The sequence below is a fragment of the Gymnoscopelus braueri genome (assembly GCF_963280865.1).
Source record: "Gymnoscopelus braueri genome assembly, chromosome: 2".
Lineage (NCBI taxonomy): Eukaryota > Metazoa > Chordata > Actinopteri > Myctophiformes > Myctophidae > Gymnoscopelus > Gymnoscopelus braueri.
In genome coordinates, this window is record NC_137604.1 from 16,758,644 (window position 1) to 16,781,596 (window position 22,953).

Consider the following 22,953-nt stretch of genomic DNA (forward strand, 5'->3'; position numbering starts at 1 on the left):
CAAAACAGAGAGTACTACAGCAGTGGTGTAAAGTAGCAGTGGTGTAAAGTAACACGTACATTTACTCAAGTACTGTACCTAAGTACAACTTTGAGGTACTTTTACTTCTACTCCACTGCATCTCAGAGGCAAATATTGTACTTTTACTTAAACTTAAGTTACTAGTTACGTTGCAGATATAAATGATTAGGTTATAAAACACACATTAACCACTTTAGCCTTATTTTATACATAGGCTATTTGAAAATAGCCTATCTACAAGCTCACAACGCATCGCGACGCGTTGTGAGCTTGTAGATCTGCTATTTTCAAACATTTTAGTACTTTAACTTTTGGTACATTAAGTACATTTTCATACCAATACTTTACTCAAGTATTTTTTTTATTTCTGACTTTAACTTGTAACAGAGTTCTACATTGCAGTATTGATACTTTTACTTTAGTAAAACATTTGAGTACTTTTCCCACCACACGCTGCGGTACACAGCTTTCCTCTAATGCATAGCGTTTCCCCAAACACAGCGAAGGGTAAAACATTGTTGTGGGTAAACACACTGCAGTTCCTCCAAATGTAACTCACTTGCCTCTAACGTAGGGGAGACAGTACAATGGCAGAATACCTGAGCACTGCGACTGATCCAAAAGGATATACTATGTGCCATGTACAGATTCAGTGGGCACAGCCGCGCGATCGAGAGACGCCGCCCCACAGGCAGACCTGGCTCCCAACAGAAGACAGACGGCGTGCTCCCACTGCACACACACAAGATGAGGTGGAACGTGGAAACTGAGCTGCAACTTCCTGCCAACCGTACCAAGAAGACATCAGAGACACACACACTTCCCACAGATTGCAAACACCAGAAACCATGACTAATGACAAAATATCTCCCATACCTGCTGGGTGGAAGTACAACAATGTGCAAACTGCAAACAGCAGCAAGATTTGTGAGCTGTTGTGACAAGAAAAGGGACATCTAGTGGAATACAACCACAACCAAGCCTGTCAATCTTACAGTATGTGTATTCCTGCACTATCTGCACCGTGCTGATTTCTGCAGCGTGCTGATTTCGGTACATAGAATTACTTTATACAAGCAGAGCAGATACCTTTAAATGACTCCTACTTTTAACGTCTTTATATTCATTTATCTTTACTTATTCGTATTATGTATTTTTAAGCTGGTTTGACCTCAAACAGAAACAAACAGTCAGAGAGAGAGAGAGAGCTCTTACAATCAAACTGATGGAATCCAACACAGCAGGAGCTCTTGACCTGCTCATTACCATATGAAACATTATTTTCATCTAAATCCCAAATCCCTAAAGCAAATGGACCCATTCACTGTAGAACTAACCCCACACACTCAGGCCAGGCATGATGCAGGGCTGCTGTGCGTGTGTGTGTGCGTGCGTTCGTGCTGCGGAACACAGCTTTCCTCTAATGCATAGCGTTTCCCCAAACACAGCGAAGGGTAAAACATTGTTGTGGGTAAACACTGCAGTTCCTGCAAATGTAACTCACTTGCCTCTAACGTAGGGGAGACAATGGGACAATTGACTGACAGCTCTGCTGACAGAGGACAGGCTTTACCGTCTCTTCGTTCAGTTATTCAACCCTGCAGGAGAAGTGGACCGCATCAATAAAGGTGTCGTCCAACAGCCTACACTCAGTCAACGCACCGTTCCTTTGAGTTAAGAGAAAAGCTCATTTTGAAGAAAAGCTCATTTTGAAAAATAAATAAATAGCAAAAGTAGCAGATGTACAAGATCACAACGATTCGCCGTACAACAAAGTATATAGTGGATACTGGCGATGAACATAAAAAGGAGGAGTCACATACAGTATAAAACAGTGGGGTTGACACAACAGGAATCTCCATTAGTAAAGAATGGGAGGTGGCCAGAACAAACACTGACGGTCTCCTATGTGGAGATCAAAGCGTATCCATGTCCTGCGGTGGTCCATCTACAGACCGCCATTGTATCCTGGTCTAATCATGGGGGCTGGCCTCTATAAAGCCTCGCTGTCTTTTGTATCTGTACACGGCATCAAAACTGAGGATCAGGCTGTGTGTGTGTGTGTGTGTGTGTGTGTGTGTGTGTGTGTGTGTGTGTGTGTGTGTTGTGGTACCGGTCCCTCGGGGGTCTTTCATCTGTGATACAACAGTGAATAATTGCCTGGGGACTTCCCTCCTGTTCCCTTGTGTCTCCTCCTTTCTTTTAGCTAGTGACTACAGGGGACTCAGTGCATGTGTGTGTGCATGTGTGTGTGTATGAGAGATGAGAGGAAAAAGAAAAACACATACCGACAAGTTACATATAAATATACTAGAGAGGAGCACAGGTCTCCGCCAGGCCAGGTAGTCAATCTTAGCCGATCGGGATGGAAAAAAAAAATCGGTCTTGATGACATGACCATAAATCTGCGTGCAAAATTGTGCCTCCTGGTGGCACTATAACAGGACAATGTGAAAAAGGTGGGCATTTCTTCCATTGCTTAGTGGACATGTGCGTGCAAAGTTTCACGGCAATTTGATGCTGCATTCATTATTTGAGGCATTTTGTTCCAAACGGACCACTCCTGCAAACTTCGGAAGCCAATCTTAGCCAATCAGGATGGAATATGACAGATCCATCTTGATCAATGACTATAGAGATAATGTGTACCGATTTGCGTGATGTTTGAACAAAATGTGTAGGAGTAATATCCAAATGATCTGCCTCCTGGTGACGCTAACAGGCCGATGTGAAACATTTAGGGCAGAGGTTCTTCTCTGGCCTCCAGGGAGTGTAGTAAAGTTTCACTCCAATCTGTCTACAGACGGACGAACACACACACACAAGGGCGGCCGGACGGCCGGACAGGGGCGAAAACATAGTCTCGGCCACGCCTTCGGCCTGGCAGAGACAATAAACCCATTTCTATATCGTATATTTATGTATATAGTGCTGTGCGCACCTAAAAGAAATTCCCCACTCCAAATACAGGATGTATGGAACATGTGTAATACAATTCTACTTCCCTTCAACATGAGGTAAAACCACAGGGGAGTTGGTGTGGCACAGAGTGAAGAGCTCACAGGAAGAGAGTGTGTCTGTGTACGTGTGCATGACTGTGTGTTTGTGTGTGTGTGTGTGTGCGTGTGTGTGTGTGCGTGCGTCCTCTATCCTTCAGTAAATCAGTTGTCTTTTGTGTGTTAGACAGTGTCACAAACATGCTGAATCATCATGGCATTGTGACTTGTCAGTGTGTGTGTTCATGACCGTTAAGGAGCGACAGGTATTCAAAAAACGCCACAAGACAAGCAGAACTTATTCCAGCCACAATGAAAACCCTAATCTAGTTTGTTTGTGAAATAACATGACTTTAAATTGTCATAATAATGGCAGGCTGAAAATTCTTTCAGCAGACTATAAAAACTTACTACAGGTTTTGGGACACAGGATTTCTAGGTTACTGCGTGGGTGAAATAGGCTCCATTTTTCTCCCTCTCTGTCTGATCGAGCTCTGGTCTGACGTCACACGTTACAGAAACTGATCCTGTAACGATGCCGATTTGCGCTGACATCGGGCATGTCCATATTTGGAATCCGGGCACGCATACAAACACAAACCGCCACCACAGACAACTTGAACTTCATATAGGAGAGACAGCAGGCCTCATGGATTAAAGCAAAACAAAATCTCACGACTGAAAGAATGTTGTTGGGCCAAGTCCTAATCTGCGATTTGTGAAACAGCGTGAACGGAACACCCACACGCTAGAGCTGTGTTTCATAAACAGTTAGCACAATATGTAGAATTATAATGTTTTGGTAGCCATTATACAGCCAACCTGTGAATTTTCAGATTGATGCTAAAGTCGGCCATACCAGCCTTGACAAAAAAAGAATAGTCACTTTGTATTTTAAAACAAAATGCCAGAGGGTCAACCTTTGCTTTTATGACATATCTGAGATCATTACGGGTTTCTGGAACATTTTGCATGTATTCTATTGCTAGTTTGCCCACTTCAAATACTCTTTAATCTTAAAATAACGAATAACCGAAAATAGGCCATCTACAAGCTTACAACACGTCGCTTAGCGACTGAGAACTTTAATCCATGAGGCCTAACAGAACCTGTGCTATGAGCAAGGAGCTCCTCTCACTGTTCCTCTCCTCTGTACCCAGAGAAACGTAACTGAAAATATTGATCTGGATAAAGTTACGCCTACTGATAAAATTGCACAAATGTTGCTGGCTTGGAGCAGTATAGATTTATAAGAGACTTAGATCATGCCAATTTAATTAGGTTGTAAATAAGTCAAATGTTGGCACTACTGTTGCTGTTTTTATATCCATCAGTGCCATTTTCCTCTTGCAAAATAGTCAAGCTGTTGTACTGTAATATAGCTAGGCTCATATTTCCAGTTTTACCGAGACTAGGTTGGGTTCACCTTTTGCTGCACTGCTGTTCTAAGTGTTAGTTCCCTGCAGCGATTCTCCTTTTCATCCATTGACTAAGACAGTGAGCTGTTGTGAATGTGAAATGAGTGATTCAACATTGAGCAACTGCATCATGGCCCATTTCTCAAATCAAATGTTATCAGGAACCGTTTTGTTTGGACCGCACAGGTGAAATAGATCGTTTCCAGACAAGTCCCCATTGTTCTTTAGCAGTCAGCTATGCAGAGGGTTGGACGTTGCTATGATGATAACTATGATGATAACTTGATAAGCTACATAGAGGGAGTACAATCTGTAGCAGAAAAATAGGCATCCCTTAGTACTAGGGCTGCATGGGCAATGAACCAAAAATATATCGAAACCGACATTTACAACCAAAATGTTGTAGGTTCATGTAGGGTTATCAAATAATTGAGAAGCAGATCATTTTCCACTTTCACAATTTCTTATGTATCAACAAATCGACACGAAAAGATTCTAAAAGATGACTAAATTGATTAGTCTGATTAATCAATTCAATTCAAACTTTATTCCAGACACACAGGGGGTCCATATTGCATACAGATAAGACAAGATGTTTAAGAAAGTATGGATGAGTACCGGAGACAGCTTTTCCCAGGATTGACTATATCCTCAATAATACTATTCCTGGGTTAACCAATGGAAAGTATTGATTAACCATTTGAAATAATCATGATACTGATTTGAAGTCATATTGCCCAGCCTGATACCAAACGCAAGTTGAGAGAGTGTGTGTGTGTGTGTGTGTGTGTGTGTGTGTGTGTGTGTGTGTGTGTGTGTGTGTGTGTGTGTGTGTGTGTGTGTGTGTGTGTGTGTGCGTGTGTGTGTGTGTGTGTGTAGGTGCTAAGGCCAAGGCTCACTGCACCAATGCTATTAATGAATTAGATGAATGGAGCTGCTTTCCACTCTGACAGCTACAGCTGCAGGTGTGTGTCTGTCTGAATGTGGTGTGTGTGCGGCGTGTGCGCCATTTAACAACTTTCAACCAAGCGTGCCTATTTTGGGCATTGTGTCATTGTAGGTCAAACATAGTGTGTATAGCGGCAAAAATAGCAGCAAAAGTAGCAGAGCTGCAAGTTCACAGCAGCACATTGTGATGTGACTCGTGAGCTTGTAGATCTACAACTATTTTTACCATGTGACACCATTGTACAACAAAGAAAAATGACAAGTGGTGAAATGTGTCAGTGATGTTTGTGCCTGCCCTCAGTCATGAATGTGTGTGTGTGTGTGTGTGTGTGTGTGTGTGTGTGTGTGTGTGTGTGTGTGTGTGTGTGTGTGTGTGTGTGTGTGTGTGTGTGTGTGTGTGTGTGTGTGTGTGTGTCGACTAACACAGGGCAAAGTAGCAAATATTAAAAAGAGAGTAAGCCTTAATACTAACACCCCACTTATTCACCAACTCTCTCTCTCTCTCTGTGTCTGTCTGTCTCTCTCTCTCAGCTGAACCAACAGATGGCTGCTACCACTTTCACATGTCACTCACAGTTGCAACACATTCATGCACGGGAGAGTAACATATTATGTGGGGCTGTGTTTGACTCAGGATTCCTGCACTTTGCAGTGTGTGTGTGTGTGTGTGTGTGTGTGTGTGTGTGTGTGTGTGTGTGTGTGTGTGTGTGTGTGTGTGTGTGTGTGTGTGTGTGTGTGTGTGTGTGTGTGTGTACACACACTCCAGGGACAGTAATGAAGTTGAGCGTCTGTGTGGGCATTATCTATGCATTGCATATATGTGTGTATGTGTTTGTTCAAGAATATGTCTACACGACGTGTATCAGTGTGTGTGTGTGTGTGTGTGTGTGTCCTGAGGAGAGTGAGAGGACAAAGACGCCCGAGGCAAGTTTAGAGACACTGCCCATCTGCTCTGCATTGTTCTCCCCCTAACCCCTCCGTATGCACGCAGGCACACACACACACACACACACACACACACACACACACACACACACACACACAGCGTGCCCATACATGTCCGTATGCTGACCAGCAGGCACGTACACATTCATCATTCTGCTTGTCTTTTCCTCCTCTCTCTTTCTCAATCCCCCTTATCCATCTTTAGAACACTCTCTCTCTCTCACACTCACACACACACACACGTCATTAACTGCTCCCCTCAGCATTGTAGTATGTGTAAATCTGTGTCAGTATTCCGCTAACTGAAGCCTAAATTGCACAACATTACTGAGAGGCTACGGAGACTCATACCGTACACACAAGACTACAAGGAGGGCTTTTAAAGCTGCAGAACGTACGCAAACAATACGCAAACATAATGTACGGAAAACTCTTTCCATACAGACAGACAGGAGTAACTGCTTGTATTCTAAACAAACTGCCACCGTGTTAGTCTACAGCAGGACACAAAAAAAACCTCCACATTAACCATTAATTTATTGTACAATGAATAGTGACAATAGCTGATAGCTTGTAGATCTGCTTTTTCACTATTTATGACAATTTGAGTATAATGATATGCCCAAAATAAGGGCGCCAGGTTGCGCAAAGTAGTTGGGTAAAGTAAGTGTGTGTGTGTGTGTGTGTGTGTGTGTGTGTGTGTGTGTGTGTGTGTGTGTGTGTGTGTTACAACATAATAACACTGTGATTGCATAATTTGTTTACTGGATTATATTATACCCCTGGAATGCGTTTTCTTGTCTTTTTTTTTTTTACCACTGAGCACAAGCCAAGGCTTTTCACAGAGAAATTCACCTCACTACAAGCCATCAGGTTAATGGCAGCAGTGTGTAGATAAACACCCCCAGCTGGTTACAGCTTGTTCCCGGCCTGTGAAACTCGTCACAAACGAAGTGGTCGTCCATGACAATGTAAAGAACTATTTTGCATTTGTCTGCTTGCGTAAGAGATTTACTGGAACTTACTTACATGAGGGTTTTTTTTTCTTCTTGAATCCCTGAATTTGATAGCCTTATGTTTCTGCCTAGAGTGTTTTCTTCTACTCACGATTAACCATTTAAATCTTTTTAGTACAGTACTGTATACTTCAGCTATTAAAAAATAGCCACACTATAAGCTCACAATGTGTCGGATGACACGTTGAGAGCTTGCAGATGAGCGAATATTCCCACATTTGTAAAAAAATATATATATATATATATATTTGCAAGATTTCAGAAAAATATTGAGAAAATTGTGTTCATTGTCACCTATAATGACATGTCACATGCCCAAAATACTAGGTATGCCAGGGTTAATGTGGTTAACCACAACTATTCTACAAGCCTGGGTAAACATAAACGCTAGCTATTTAGCTTGACATTCCTAACCGGAGTGAATCACAAGAAATTAGCACTACCACCTACCAGTAAAAAATAAAACGGGTCAACAAATATGCATTAGTCTTTTAAGTAACGCTTAATTATAATCCCCATAACAACGTATAATCCCCATAACAACGTAGTACTACTGCGACTAGTACCATAGTACCATTAACGCTACCGATTATACTGAAAACACTCTTGAGTAAGACATTGTAGAATTCGAGGTCAGAAACTTGGGGTCAGAGAGTGTTTCTCGCTTTTTCTCTGCCTTTCTCTTGCCATCTGACCTCACATGCCTTTGTGACTGCGTAAGCACCCTTTCTCTGACAGGCGCGCGCGTACACACACACACTCTAGCGTGCCATTCCTTTCCGACTTTATGTCCTTCTGTCCTCCTCATCAACCCAGCAGCGAGTTTCTCTCTCGCTCAAAACCTCGTTGACGTTTCATTTCTGTTTTGTTTAAATCATACAAGGAATTTGAGTTGGTTGCAAACTTGCAAACGCTGCATCTTCACTCCCCCTCTGCCGCTCTCCAAACTCCCTTCAAACGTCTTAATGATTAAGTGTTCGATAATATGTCTCAACGGGCTGACTCCAGTCCAGTCCACTCCGAGCAAAGAAGAGTAAAGCCGTGAATTGAGGCCAGCCAGCTGGGTCCCAGCTGGTTCACGCTCTACCTCTCTACCTCCACTGCACTGTCCTCAAACAACCCTGGACTGGAACAGCAGCGGAGGACCAGAAGACAGACAGAGATATGGACATGCACAATGGACATGCACAATGCTACTGTCAGGTGGAAACCTTGTATGTGAAAAAACGTTACTTTTCAGGAAGTGGAAAAAAGCACCTGGGTTTCCAATGGATGTAATGAAGTTATTATTTAGTCACAACAAGCTCTTCATACTTTCCATTGGTTAAATGTTTATAAAGACCACAGACAGACTTAACCCCTTTAACCCTGGCATCCTTATTTTGGGCAGGTCAGATCATTTAACTTTTATTTCAAAAATAGCCAAAACTGCAGATCTACAAGCACGACAACATGCGACGTGTTCTGAGCTTGTAGATAGGCCATTTTCACTACTTTTGCTGTCATACGATTAAATATAGAATAGGACATCAAAGCACATGAAATATGGATATACAAGGTTTCTGCCCAGCAGCTAAGAAGAGGGAAAGAGGTGATGAACATTACCAGTGGTTTGGTATTATTCAACCTCTTTACGATTCAAGGTATACTTTACATTATTACTACTGACCATTTTCCATACCGCTGTTAAATGTGCTTTTAGAGATAGGTAATCCAACGTTATTCTTTGTTTCGTTATCGTTGCATTTTAATGTGTTTTAAAGCACAAGGTTAATTGAAAGGTCTAGCCGAAAAACGTGTGCAAAATGTATGGAAAACTATTTAACCTACTGTATGGCCAAAACTGAGAATAGACAATAACCTCTACTTATACTGGTCTGGTCCTTTGACCAGAGCAGGCACATAAGACTGATAAATAGATACAAAAAAAGGATAGGGAGAGATGGAGAGAGGTGAAGGTAAGGTGAAAGAGATGGAGAAGCAGCAGAAGTGTAGTGCAAAGCTAAAATGCAGAGTGAGAGAGGGAACAGAAGAAGGAAAATAGAGGGCTGCTGAACGACAACAGATGACTACAGGGCAGTCAGTAACGTCACACCCAGAGAGAAGAGGAGAGAGTTCAGTGGAAGTTCATGTTGATGTGGAGACACCAAAAACAAAAACCATCGCTCTGATTGCCTGCCAGCTCTCTCTCTCTCTCACACACACACACACACACACACACACACACAGGTTTCTATCCCTCTCCATGACACGCATACAGATAGTTTGTAAGGACCATTGATTTCCTTTCATCCACCATTCTTTAACCTCAGCCTTAATTCCAACTCTACCCCTAAACCTAACCCATAGCCCTAACCTTAACCCTTACCTTAAGCCATATTTTTAAAGTCACAATGCGTACACAAGTCACAAGCTGCAATGCACTGTTCGAAAGCTTCATTCAGACAATACTCTACTGACAAAACGTGCAGGTGTCAGACCAACCCCGCCCCCCCACCTCGTCCCCCCATCTTGTCTTCACCTGACAAAATGCTAACAAAACCACTGCTACTAACTGGTCTGATGGGTTTCGCTCTGACTGCCGTGGTGGGTTGGGTGGGGTGCGAGTGAAGGTTTTTGACAGACAAGGAGTGGGGGAGTCAGGGGGAGGTGCCACAGTGAAGGGGGGAGCTAGCTTGTTTTGAAACGCAACATCTCGTTATCGTAGTTCTCCTTGTTTATTGTTCGGGGCTACATGCATCGCATAGTTCAGCTAAAACCACTTAAGCCCTATGCTATACTTTGCCGTACGACGGTGTCACATCTGCAGGATCACAATGTGTTACCATTTTCAAAATATTTTGGAAATCTTTACAATTTCGCCTATAATGCCATGTCCAAAATAGTGACGCCATGTTAAAAGTGGTTAATTCAAACTCCAACACTTTCCTTCACCTTCCTAAACCTAGTCTCAATTATAACCCAAACCCGTGACCCCAAGAGGGCCCCTTGAAAAGTATGGGCCAGTGAATTGTCTTCCAGGATTTTCCTGGAAGAGGTAGAACTTCCAGTGTCTCTGTACCTCGCTCATCCCGCGTAGCCGTTAATTATGTTTTCTCCTTCTGTGGCCTAGAACTATCAAACCTCTCTTTCTCCTCCCATCTCTTTCTCTCTTTTAAGCTCTATTTTATCATTCCATCCCTCCATCCATCCGTATGCCGTCTCTCCGTGTCCCCCATGCGCCTCTTTGAACCCCATCACATGAGAGTCATCAGTCAGAGATCATGACCGTCTCTGAAGCGCACTAACGTTTGCGTGTGCGTTATCGCGCGTGTGTGTATGTATGTCTGGGTTTTTTAGTTATAGCCTTTCACGCTTCATAAAGCTTATGTGTGTGTCTTTGCTCCGTGTTATCCGTTCATGTTTGTGTGCAGTGTGTTCGTTTGTGTGTGTGTAGGGCCTTGGGGCTAATCCCTGGACTGTTCTACAGACATTTATCACACTGATCAGTGCATGCCTGTGCAATGCGTGACCATTTGGTCTGTGAGAGGGTGAGTGTGCTGCGGATAAGGCAATGACTGATGGTCCCCCCCCCCGGGGGTCTCAGGCCAGGGGCCCCACAGTAACAGTAACCCGACACGCAGAGTTTCACAACAGCTCAAGTGAGCAGAAAGACTCCTCTGACCCCCGTCAACTTGTGTTTCTGTCTCTCAGTTTCTTTTACAGCTCTCGTTTCTCTCGGACTAAAAAACTAAACAAAACAAGAATAAGAGTCAAAATGCGGAGAGAGGCCATACTGCACCTTAAGCAGCGCTCGGTTTTTATGCACCACAAATCTGGAACAAACTCCCAGTGAACTGCAGGTCTGCTACAACTCCTCGTTCCTTTAAATCAAAGTTGAAGAATGTTCCGTTTGTCACTGCCTTTCACTAAGGTTTGTTCCCCCAAATATATGCAGTTGAATGATGAGATTTTGTTCTTTATTCAGATTATAAGGGATTGTTTTTCTCTGCACCTGCACTATTCTCTTTTAGCCTCCTCCCCCTCATATTCTGTCCCATTCCATTTAATTCGCAGTAGGAGTTGACCTTTCTGAAGGTGCATCACTTTGAGGGAGATGCAAGCCATGCTCACAAGCTAACTTTAGCTCCGTTGAAACGGGAAGCCTTTCTGTGACAACGGTCGACTGACACCATAAAGACAAATGTGCAACTACAAAACCAAAGCAAGGGCTTTCGTTGAATATTGTGAACAAGAACACTGGCAGAGCACCAGGGGTGCGATGTGCTCTGCATTTATAGGACTGTGTGTCCTTGTTTCTTTATGGAGGCTGACAGTAGGAATGTTGAGGGAGACAGCAAGGACAGGCATAGGAGGAAGCTGGGGTACAAGAGGCCTTAACCACTACAGTATATCTTAATTAACCACTTTAAACCATACATACTTTGTTGATCGGGGTCCCTCAGGGCCTATACTTGGCCCCTTACTTTTTTCCCCTCTACATCAAATCTCTTTGCCGAACATAGACGATCGACAAGCTTACAACTGTGTGCTTGTAGATCTGCTATTTTTGCAGAATGTTCGCCTAGTATGACATGCCCAGAGAATAGGGACGCTAGGGTTCGTGTGGTTATGGCTGACTTTCTATAGCTTACCGCACTGGCTGGTTTCAGGCTCGCCAATGCTTTCTCTTAGTCTCTCCTCATTCATTCCTGTGCATCTAGGCTCATCTCCCCTCTCTTTTGGTTAAGGGGCTACGGTCTCTCACTTCTTCCTCCAGCGCTATCTTCCATCAGAGCTTATATTTCTGACAGTCCTGCCGCACTCTTTCATCTCTCCCCTTTCTCTTTCATCCTACAGCCCCGCTCCCTTCATCCCTCTCGTTTTGTCTCTGGTGCTTTTAACCGATGCTTTGAAATGGTCCCCTGGGCCCGGGACACAGAGTCGACTTTTACACACACACACACCTGAGACAAGAGAGCGACCGCACAGGAAGAGCGCGACAGAGGAAATATGATAGAGCTACAGGAAAGACCGAGACTTTAACGGAACAACTGGGGGGAGAATGTTAACTTAAGAGAGAGGAGGATAAAAAGACAAAGAGACGGGGGACAATAGAGAAAGGGAGAGCCTGGCGTTAAAATATAGAGAGAGGGTACCACCAGGAAGACAACCTAACCCGACACCACAAGTGTTTGTAGAGTGTCAATATTTGTTCCTCCTCCTCATCCTACGGAGCCCGGCCTACCCCATGACCCCCGCCCCAGGGCATCATGGGGGTCTGGGAAAGAGTCTCCTTCATCAGGAGCAGCTGGAGCACTGCACAGCCAGGTGGAGTGGCTGACCGCTGTTAGGATCAAATAAAGCTACCACCACGACAGTGATTGATCGACTTTCCATTCAAACAACTCAAAAATGGAAATTGTCACTAGAGTTTAATTGGTATTTGACGAGACGATTTTTTTCTCAGCCAGGTTAGATATGACACGTTTTGTATTGTCATGCTGAAATTGTCTGAATTGAAAAGAGAATGGAACATGAGATTGATTTGCAACGGCTCCATTCTTGTTACCGGGGACAAAATATCTGATCTCTAGGCAGCTGGAAACAAAAGGAAATGAGTCAGTCGTTACAATTCAATCTCCTTCTCTTCATCAAGAAAGCCGCTCATCACTCTCGCTTCCCTTGCGCTCGCACACAACACACACACACACACACACACACACACACACACACACGTGCCGTGTGTGTGGGAGTGAGCGCAGGCTGTGACTATGCCGATAGGTCATAAGGCTATGACTCGGTCCATTCCACAGAAGGAACGACATAGTGAGAGAGGGGGTGATGAAATCATAGAAACCGCAGTAGATCCCCATCTTACACTCGCTGGTACAACACTCAGCATCCCTGATGTGTCGGAAACACAAAGACTATCGGGAAAGGTTAACAACACTACAGCCCAACTGATATTGGACTTAATATTGGGGATTACATCAATTCAAATATCGGCAGATATTCTGAAGTTTTCACATCGGCATACATATATCTGTGTCGACTCGATATATCTGTCTGGCTTTAAACAACACAATCACACAAAATTCCTCCAGATCTGCTCTTAGAACAACTGTCACACCAATGAGAATGACAGACAGCCAAAGCTTTGTAATCACAAGAGGTGTGCGTCACAAAAACGAGATAAAACGCCGGGGTACGTTACGGACCTGAGGCATTTGCTAATGGCTGTATGTTGTCAAGTGAATGCCTGCGCTGTCGACAGTCTGGAGGGCTTTTATCTATGGCTCAGCTGGAGGGAGGGAGGGCCACAGCCAGGCACAGACCTGTTCCCTTATGACCGCAACTGTCAGCGCAGCCTGGGAGTGTCTGCTTGTTGGGAACATTCATATTTATTGTTAGTGATCTCATGATGTGTTTTGCCCTCCAGTGTGGCGCAACGCCACAGCTCATTGGCAATGTTTGTCATCACCGACAATTACTTGTTGTTCGCCACCCAAGATGTCTGTGATCGAATAGTATGAACAGAAGGAAAGAAATCCTCAGTGCTAATTTATTAATTTTTAAATCTGTGTGCACACTGTCTTCACATGCAGTTATCTCTTATGACCCCGTTCTTGCTCTCTGACTTTATCTACTAACTATGAGAGTATGTGACATTTGTACACTCTCAGAGTTCAAGTATAGTTACATTATGAATAGCTCTGCATTGTGTATACTATGATGAGCTTTTATTGGATGTTATCGATTGTCGGTAGGGCTCAAACAGAGCAGAGGAACCGAAAGTCGCCATGAGCAAGCTAACATTTATGTTAATGCTTCACAGGCATTTAAACCAACACCATAAAACCAATGACCCTCATCCTGTGAGCGTCTCGCTGCTTACTGCACACAGCATGGGGACTATCATTGTAAGCACCGTCACCTCACCACCTGAATTGTGTCAACAATGGCTCCAGGCACTTCAAAGAGTGTATCCTTTGATATCGTCAAGATAAAAGATAACACTGTGATTTACACACTACACTAATGAGTCACCAAGAATCATAACTGACTGCAGCCCGGGCACCACCCAGTCACAAAATCCTTTACTGAGCAACTTTGCAATGAGTTTCCTCTGCATTTTAAAGCTGCAATCCGGAACTTATTTGAATGAATAAACGTTATTTAACCCAGTGGTTCTCAACCTTTTCAGCCCGTGACCCCCCCCCCCCCCCCCCCAAATAATCATATTTGAAGTGGGACCCCTCATTTAGTTTGACTCCGTTACACAGACAAATATTGTGAAAATAGTAGATCTACAAGCTCACAATGCCTCGCGTTGGGAGACATTTTCAAATGTTTTGCCTCTTTCTTATATTATTTGACAATATAACCCCCCCCCCAATTTTTTTTTAATAATAATTATGTTCACAGGTTGAGATCCACTGATTTAACCAACCAGTCTGTAGAGTATGTTAATACAATATCACTTGTACATTCTCTACTCTTCCATTGAGACATTTAGACCCTGGTGTCAGTTAGGACACCTACTGGCTGACAATGACAAGTAGCCCTGCCTGAAGCACATGAGCCCAATATCTCGCCTGGACAAGCAGAGATTCCCTCTTGTATATGAGCGGTAGATATTTGGTCTTCCATGCAAGAGACCTGGGTTTGAATACCAGGTGTTAGTGGTGAGAGTGGAAGTCGCCTCTTTCCGTTGGGAAAGTACATAAAACTTGCGAACTGCAGCTTTAAAAACGTACAGTTGACTTACGTTCTCTGTCTGGCATTTTTCACCGCATGCTCCGAGCTTCCCAGCTGGCCTTCGATCCACCAATGTCATCACCCGGGCCTCTCCCAGAAACCGAGGCTTGTTTACGACCAAAGCCAGGTTTATGTAGCAAACGGAACCCCTTACATCAAGGCTGTAAATTTACATTCAACTAGAGTACCGCTGTTCCTCCAAAAACTCATGAATTAATACATATCTGAAACACTTAAACCTTTTTTGTACTTCGTTGTATGATGTGTCACACAGCAAAAATAGCATACCTACAAGCGTCACATTGCCACGCGTTGTGAGCTTGTAGATCGGCCATTTTTCCTGCTATTCTCTGCTTGTTCAATCCCCTTCTGTCTATCCTGTTCTCTCCATATTCCACTTCGCTGAACTTGTAATAACCAGACCCCCACCATCTCCCCCACCCACCCTCCCTGCTGGCCTGCAATCCCCTCTCCCACCCACTTGCATATGTGTGGGTATGTGTGCCAAGTGTGTGCATGAATGTGCGTGTATCAAAATGTATGCGTGCGTGGGTGCTTGAATGTGTGTCGGTCGGTCTGTCGGTGCGCGTTTGTGAATGAATGTGTGTGCGTCTCTCGTAGCCACAATGGAGCAGCTCACATCTGTTCCCCCAAAATTCAACAATGGTGCGAAATGCGAGAGAGACACAGAGACGGAGAGAGAGAGAGAGAGAGAGAGAGAGAATACAGACTTCCCAATTATCCCACACCCCCATTTCTCCAACACCCCCTGCACCCCCCTTATTCCCCAGTCTCCCACGTCCAAGCCCAAACCCGACGGGCCCCTTGGGACTCGGCCTATTGACGAAACTAAACACACAAGAGAACGGGCCGAGGAGGGGGGCCAAGAGCGAGGGAGGGAGGGAATGAGAGAGAGAAACAAGGACCTAGAGACAGAGAGATAAAGAGTGAAAGACAGAGGGAGACAGACAGATTGGGACAGAGAGAGCGAAATGGAGAGAGACACGAGATAGAGGGAGCTAAAATAAAATAAAATAAAGATAGAGACAATGAGTGTGGCCGAGAGAGGGAGAGAGGGCTTACAAGGACGGAGCACACAGTAAAAATCATTAGTGTTCTTTTCACTCTGAGAGTGTACAAATGGAACCAAATGGGTCCATTTGGTTCCATTTACACTCCCTGAGTTAGATGAACACAGAGGATTTTACTGTGTAGCTAAAGGGAATTCTCTGCTCATTAGACCTTGAAATCTCTCATTATCTGCCCCTCTCCAGAAATCTCTACGCTTATGTTTCTACGTAATATATAAAAAGTAGTAATTTAAAAAATTCCAAATCCCAAGCGTTCATTTATTGGTGTGTGCCAATAAAAAAGTGTAAATGTGAGTACTTTGTCCTCCACTGATTTGACATTTTGGATGTGCTACCTTTTGGAGATTTTTTCAATTCCTACTTTTTATATGTATACTGGATTTTGGGTCTAGCACTCCACTGAGAAACCCATTGTTGATGCGCAACCTCTTTTTCTTATTTAGTTTCTACGTAACACTACACAGCTCTCCCCCCTTTTACTTACTTTCTTTCACTCTTGCTTTTCCTGTCTCTCTAATAGCAGTTGCATCTTTTATGCCCTCTTGCATGCGTTCTCTGTGCCTAAAAGTTTCGCCGACCCTTGTTCTTCTGTTACAAGCAGTATGCATGCAGCTGCTCACTGGCGTGTGTGTGCGTGTGTGTGTGTGTGTGTGTGTGTGTGTGTGTGTGTGTGTGTGTGTGTGTGTGTGTGTGTGTGTGTGTGTGTGTGTGTGTGTGTGTGTGTGTGTGTGTGTGTGTGTGTGTGTGTGTGTGTGTGTGTGTGTGTGTGTGTGTGTGTGGCTGGTAAGGTCTGAAGGAATGTGGTTGACTATTGCTACGATGGTCATTTACAGCTGTTCTAGACCATCACTTAGGTTCAACCATCCCCGCCCATGACGCACACACACAGGCCTCCATCTCAGTCTGACAACAGACTTGGAGTAGTCATCAGGGAAACCGTGTTTCTTGTCAAACCCATTGGAAAGACATCTGGAAAAATACAGATGCAGACTGTTGCTCCATGCAACTGGTGTACTACTGGTGTCCCACACAAGAATCATGCAGGATTTCAATTCTGGATTTTGTCCCGATTCTAATTTTGATACATACAATAGCACACATTTGAAGTTATAATTCTACGGAACACGCCACGGTCACTGTCCAAAAGATGCCGTTTTGCTTTTAAATGCAAAACCGTACAGCTCAACTATCACTGCCATCTTACCAACAACAAGTCGGCCTACATCATTGTTGCCTCATGTGTGTCATGGTAGAATCAAGATTAAGAACATGCACACATCCAACATACTAGAACAGAACTGACCACAAACTCAGTACTCAATATGTTAAATTTCACTATATACCAGCCAACGAGCAGCGAGATCATCTGACCCATTAGCCAGTTTCTGAGGTCAACTTGAAGGTATTTAGATGCTGTGTGCTTTGAGGTGAAGATGGATGGTTTTAATCAGTGTTGATCGTGGATGAAGGAAGGGTCTGGTTCTGCGATACCAGTGTGTGCATGCGAGCACGTCTGTGACACAATGTCAACACTTAATAACTGCAATAACACATCTAGTCTCACTAAGAAACACTGTTTCCCAATTCCATACTATACTGTATTCTAATTCTGTGTATTTAGTATGTAGTGCGTTCACACTATAAAATAGTAAATGCAGTAGACTACAGATGCTAGTATATGGGATTAAAAACGAACGGGATAGTTACATTGCATCCTGCGTATCTGGCAAACGTTCCTCTATTGATGTTTTTCTTAATCTCTGGCCCAACTTTTTGGTTATGGACTCTAGATCATAGCTAATATCTGTTTATGGATCCAGATGAAGCATTTGCACAGTTAAAATTAGCACTCCAGATTGTCCACAGCGTAGACCCCGTTTGTACCCTGACACTTCTACAATCACAGCCACTGCTCAATGCAGCCTTTCCCGTCCCACTGACGCCCTCTCCTTCATTGATCCCTCGCATCCTGCCCAGTCTTACCTGCATTCGAAAATAGCAGATCTACAAGCAGATAGCCGATCTACAAGCTCACAACGCATCTAGATCTAGCAATGCATGTGTTAAAAGCAGTGGTTCTCAACCAGTGGTCCTTGAGGGGGTTCCAGGTGGTCCCCTGCTAAATGATGGAGAGTTGGTAACCAAATGGACCCTAAGGGTCTTTAACTCTTGAGAGTGTAAAATGAATGGTTTCATTTTACGCTTTCAATAGTTAAATCATTGTTAAACATCTGCATTACTTAATTTACAAGAAGCCTACACAATTAGAGAATGTAGAAGAATTGTTCATTTGATCAACGTTTGCCTGTTATCTCTCCTATGGTACCAACATCAACACAGCATGGAATTGTGGACAAAATCCTATCCAACAATAACAAAATATTCGAGAGTCTAAATTTCATGAAACGGTGGTCCGTGGCTCAAATGCCGAATAAATAATGGACCTTGGTATGAAAAGGGTTGAAAACCACTGGTTTAAAGGGCGAAGGGCTCGCTTCTTTTGGGCTTGTTTTTTTTCATAGACCTGGTTGCTTGTTTCTCTCGCAAAAAAGGCTGGCAACGCTGCTTTGCTTACCTGTGTCCTGTCTGAACTGGTGCATGGACTGGAGGTCTATGATGTAGGGCGAGAGCCTGCTGTCCACCTGGCCGAGCACCACGCTCCCTCCGCGGGGGTCGCTGCCCCCCCGGACGGCCGCCTCGACGTGGTGGGACACGGCGGGGCCGTAGGGCCGCCAGCGGCCGTGCTCGTTCAGCCATTCCCAGACCACCACGGCCGAGGCCACGAGCATGCTGCTGTTACTGTTGGCCCTGTGGGGGGGGGGATAAATAACAGCTTTTTAAACACAGATTTAGGTTGTTTTTATGAGAGATCGGAGGCTTTAAAGCATGCCTGTTTTTTTTGCAGATCACAGAAAATGGGTGACATTATTTTTGCACACAATGCAGGGTTGCCATGTCGGCTTAATATAAGCGACTTTGGGCTTGTTTTCCTGTAAAGTTGCTTGTATATATTGGTTAGTAGCGGGTTGCGGGTTTTTTGGCCTGGTTTCTAAAGAGTAGTTGCTTATTTAGGCTTGCTTCCACATTTTTTAAACTTACATTCCATTATGTTTTTTAAACCAGTGGTTCCCAAATATTTCCATAAATGTTGTGCCCAGGGAGCATTTGTGTTGTTGTTTCAATGTTTCAAAAATATTCCACATGTTATTGCAAGAGTTTTTGAAAATAGCCAATGCAAGTAGGTTTAAACTGCTCATGTGGCCTATAGTCGCTTCTTTTGGGCTTATTTTGGTAGACATGGTTGCTTATTTCTTTCACACACCATGGCAACACTGACACAATGGCTCTCCTCTCCTCCCTTTGAAATGGCAATAATACGGATTTTAAAACTAGGATCTTCCCTGTGAGAATTTCCCTGTTATGATAAAACATAAGCAACGTAAATGAATGCGTCTCATAATACAAAGAAGGTGTTGGTGGTCTTACATTTAGCCGAGGAGGAGGTGGCGCTAACGCCGGGAGGAGGCATCCATGAAGACCCGAGTCTCTCGCATAGCGGTGGTTGTTATTAAAATACACAATGTAGCCGATCTACAATGTAGATGCAATGATTACATAAAAATCAATGCACACGCAATGAAAACGGCTGTAGGAGGAATAAAGACGCGCAGACAGACGTCCTCGGTGTTGTTGTGGTTATAGCATTTACAAACGGTATTATTATTCTCCTCTGCTACTCGTTCATTCCCAACGATGGTCTGATTTCTTCTGGTTTTTATGGCACGCTAAAAATCGACGCCGACAAAACGAGAGTTAAATGTGAATTAATCCTGTATCAAAGCTGCTGGTAGATGAATGATGTCCAACCTCAGTTCAGATCACAACAACAGACTCGACGTAGTGACGCGCCGTGGGTTAGTTCAGGGCGTAGCAGCAGCCAGTGGTGTAAAGTAACTAAGTATATGTACTCAGGTACTGTACCTAAGTACAATTTGGAGGGATTTTTTTTTTTACTTTACTTGAGTATGTCCAATTTTCAGTAGGCCTACTTATACTTCTACGCCACTACATCTCAGAGGCAAATAATGTACTTTATTACTACAGTTATTTGAAGACTTTCGTAGTCTGTAGCTATTTTCTAAAGATGTTGGCACATTTTATACAAACATGTGCAATGGGACATTCTGCATAATGAGTACTTTATACTTTAAATACATGTTGATGTCAATACTTTTGTACGTTTACTTAAGTAATAAATGTGAGTACTAAATGTGAGTACTTTTTCCACCACTGGTAGAAGAAAAAAAATCCAACACCACGCACTGGCACACGCACGCGCTTTCGCAATTCCTGTGGAACAGGTTCAACTAGTCTGGAGGATCCCCGGAAAAACATCAACAACAACAAAAGAATGATTCTGCTTCGTAGTAGCCTACAATGGTGTCGCTTGCCGAGAGGGCCAGACATACATACAAGCTTGTAGATCAGTTATTTTCGGCGAGCGCCGCCGATACCTACTTCAATGTGTGTGTAAACAAAAAAAAATGCATGGGTTCCCGAGGCTAATGGTGTGTGTGACTCACTGGACTGATGATTAGTGCTTGGTTTGAGGTATTTTGTCCTGAAATAACATCTGGGTCGTGAAACAAAAACTTTAAACTGTAGGTCGTGTGTTTCACTTAGAAATGATTACAAAGAACCAGCCTAAACTTGTATTGATCTATTGTACAAAGATGGCTGAGTGACAAAGCTAAATTAGTCGAATTAAAGTAACATAAACTAAGTATACAAATGAATGAAGCCATTGGTCTCGTTTAAATTTCTACATTAATCAAAACACAGTTAAAATCTCAGTGTTCATTTATCAATTTGTAACTCTTGAGTTGAGAGCTACAAATGGAACCAAATTGGCCCTTCTCTTGTTACATTGTACACTCCCAGAGTAACAACAATGTGGATGTTTTACTGTTGATTTCATAATAATATACCTAACAACACGAACACGCACCTTTTTGTTTGGGATCCACTGGGTCCTCAGATGTCGGCTTTTAAACCGGTAGAGAACACGACCCTGATGATGAAACACTATGATCGTTATCTGTCCGTCCTGTATGCTCCACCATGGCTCTCTGTTACAATCTGGAATGTCTCTCTTTAATTCCTCACACATAATAATCCAACCTGGAGGAAAAGGTGTTCTCATGTCATGTCATCGTGAATACACATCTGGTTGTAGACTGGGGTCCATATTGGGACCCGAGTATCCCAGAAAAAGCCATCAAGAATGTCCCATCGACGTATCATTTCGTTTCCATCTTCACCCCCGTTCCAATGGTCCAGGTCCAGGCACTAGTTTATTATGAGGAGTTTGTGAACATAGAGGGTCACAGTCAGGGAGGCAGATCGCCACGCCCCGATCTCCCCTAGCAACCGACAGGGGAGGGACAATTGGTGCGCTGCTATCCCCACCCATGGGATCACACCTATATCCTATAACCCCGAAGGACAGCGAGTTTTATCACCTATGAAATGGTGCCCTCTACTGGACTAGATTGAGTGTTTTGTTGGTAAAACTCACCGTGGTGCTTATGCTATCTACCAGGGCTGCCATGTCCACTTATTATAAGCGACTTTGGGTGTAAATGTGTTTGTAAATATTGGTAGTTGCGGGTTGCGTTTTTTGGGGCTTGTTTCTAAAGTGTAAGTTGTTTGTTTGTTTGATTGATTGATTGATGTCCTTTATTTAGTAAGACAATGAAGTAAGACAATGAACAACAGTACATGGAAGTACAAATTCACAATACAAGGTCTACTAAACAAGACTCAATAAGCACTGAGCTTGTTTAAGATGAGATCCTCATGCACACAAATCATGATGACAAGCAACCGACAGATATACACACTACTATACAGAACGTCATACAATCAGCTTACAGGAAGAGTGAGAAATATGTACAAGAGAAGAAATAAAAGGGGAGTTTATTTGGGGCTTGTTTCCTAATTGTTGTTTAAACCAGTGGTTCTCAAACATTTTCATGTCAAGGACCCCCAAATTATGTATTTGTCTGCGGACCCCCATCTGTGTAGTTATTTTGTATATTAGATTCTAATTATTGTCCTCAAACATTTGCATGTTGAGGACGCCCCGAATTCATGTATTTCTCCGTAGACCCCATCAGATTCGCCCCCCCCCCCCCCCCCATTTATATTCCAAATATGATTTCACTTTTTCTTTTCAAGATATTTTTGAAAATAGCAGATTTACTTGTAGAACGGCTATTTTCAAATAGCGAATGTACTGTATAGGTTTAGGAAGTGCTCATGTAGCCTAGTCACTTTTTTGGGCTTGTTTTCATAGACCTGGCTGCTTATTTCTCTCACAAAATCTGGCAACAGTGCCATCTATGTGCTTCTGCAGCGGTAACTTGGTAAATGATCCTCTGGCTCTGGGTGAATCAATGTGTAGAGATGTTTCCACTTGTTCAATATAAACAACAATCAAATTTTCATGGGAAAAGTACCATTATCCAATTATATCACTGATCGGAGGATATAAAATAATCAGAATTCTGCAAGCATGTTTGTCTCGTGTCGATCTAGTTTAAATGAAACTCGGGCTTCACCTGGCTACCCTATTATTTAAACCATATGAGTGAAGCTCCACGGTGCTCCATAACAAATAATAAATGCAACAGACTTCATTGAAAGATTGAAAAAACTTACATACTACGTGAATATCAGCATCGGGCTCCATAGCTCAGGGGTTAGAGCACTGGTC

At 43.3% G+C, this 22,953-nt stretch overlaps 1 protein-coding gene across 2 annotated transcripts in view; it reads right to left on the reverse strand.

Annotated features, from left to right (window-relative positions):
* LOC308074192 (E3 ubiquitin-protein ligase DTX4-like) overlaps positions 1-21,510 on the reverse strand; it is a 47,481-nt gene extending 25,971 nt beyond the window's left edge. The window contains exons 1-2 of one of the 2 annotated variants that reach the window (XM_080413530.1): positions 21,184-21,510; positions 18,751-18,983 (exon numbers count right to left, since the gene is read on the reverse strand). In XM_080413530.1, coding sequence (XP_080269656.1) covers positions 18,751-18,964 — 214 coding nt within the window. In that variant the 5' untranslated portion in view covers positions 18,965-18,983; positions 21,184-21,510. Of the gene's footprint in view, positions 1-18,750; positions 18,984-19,661; positions 20,031-21,183 lie in introns of those variants that run through there. The other variant, XM_080413529.1, reaches the window with a different exon arrangement.
* Positions 21,511-22,953: the final 1,443 nt, after the last annotated feature.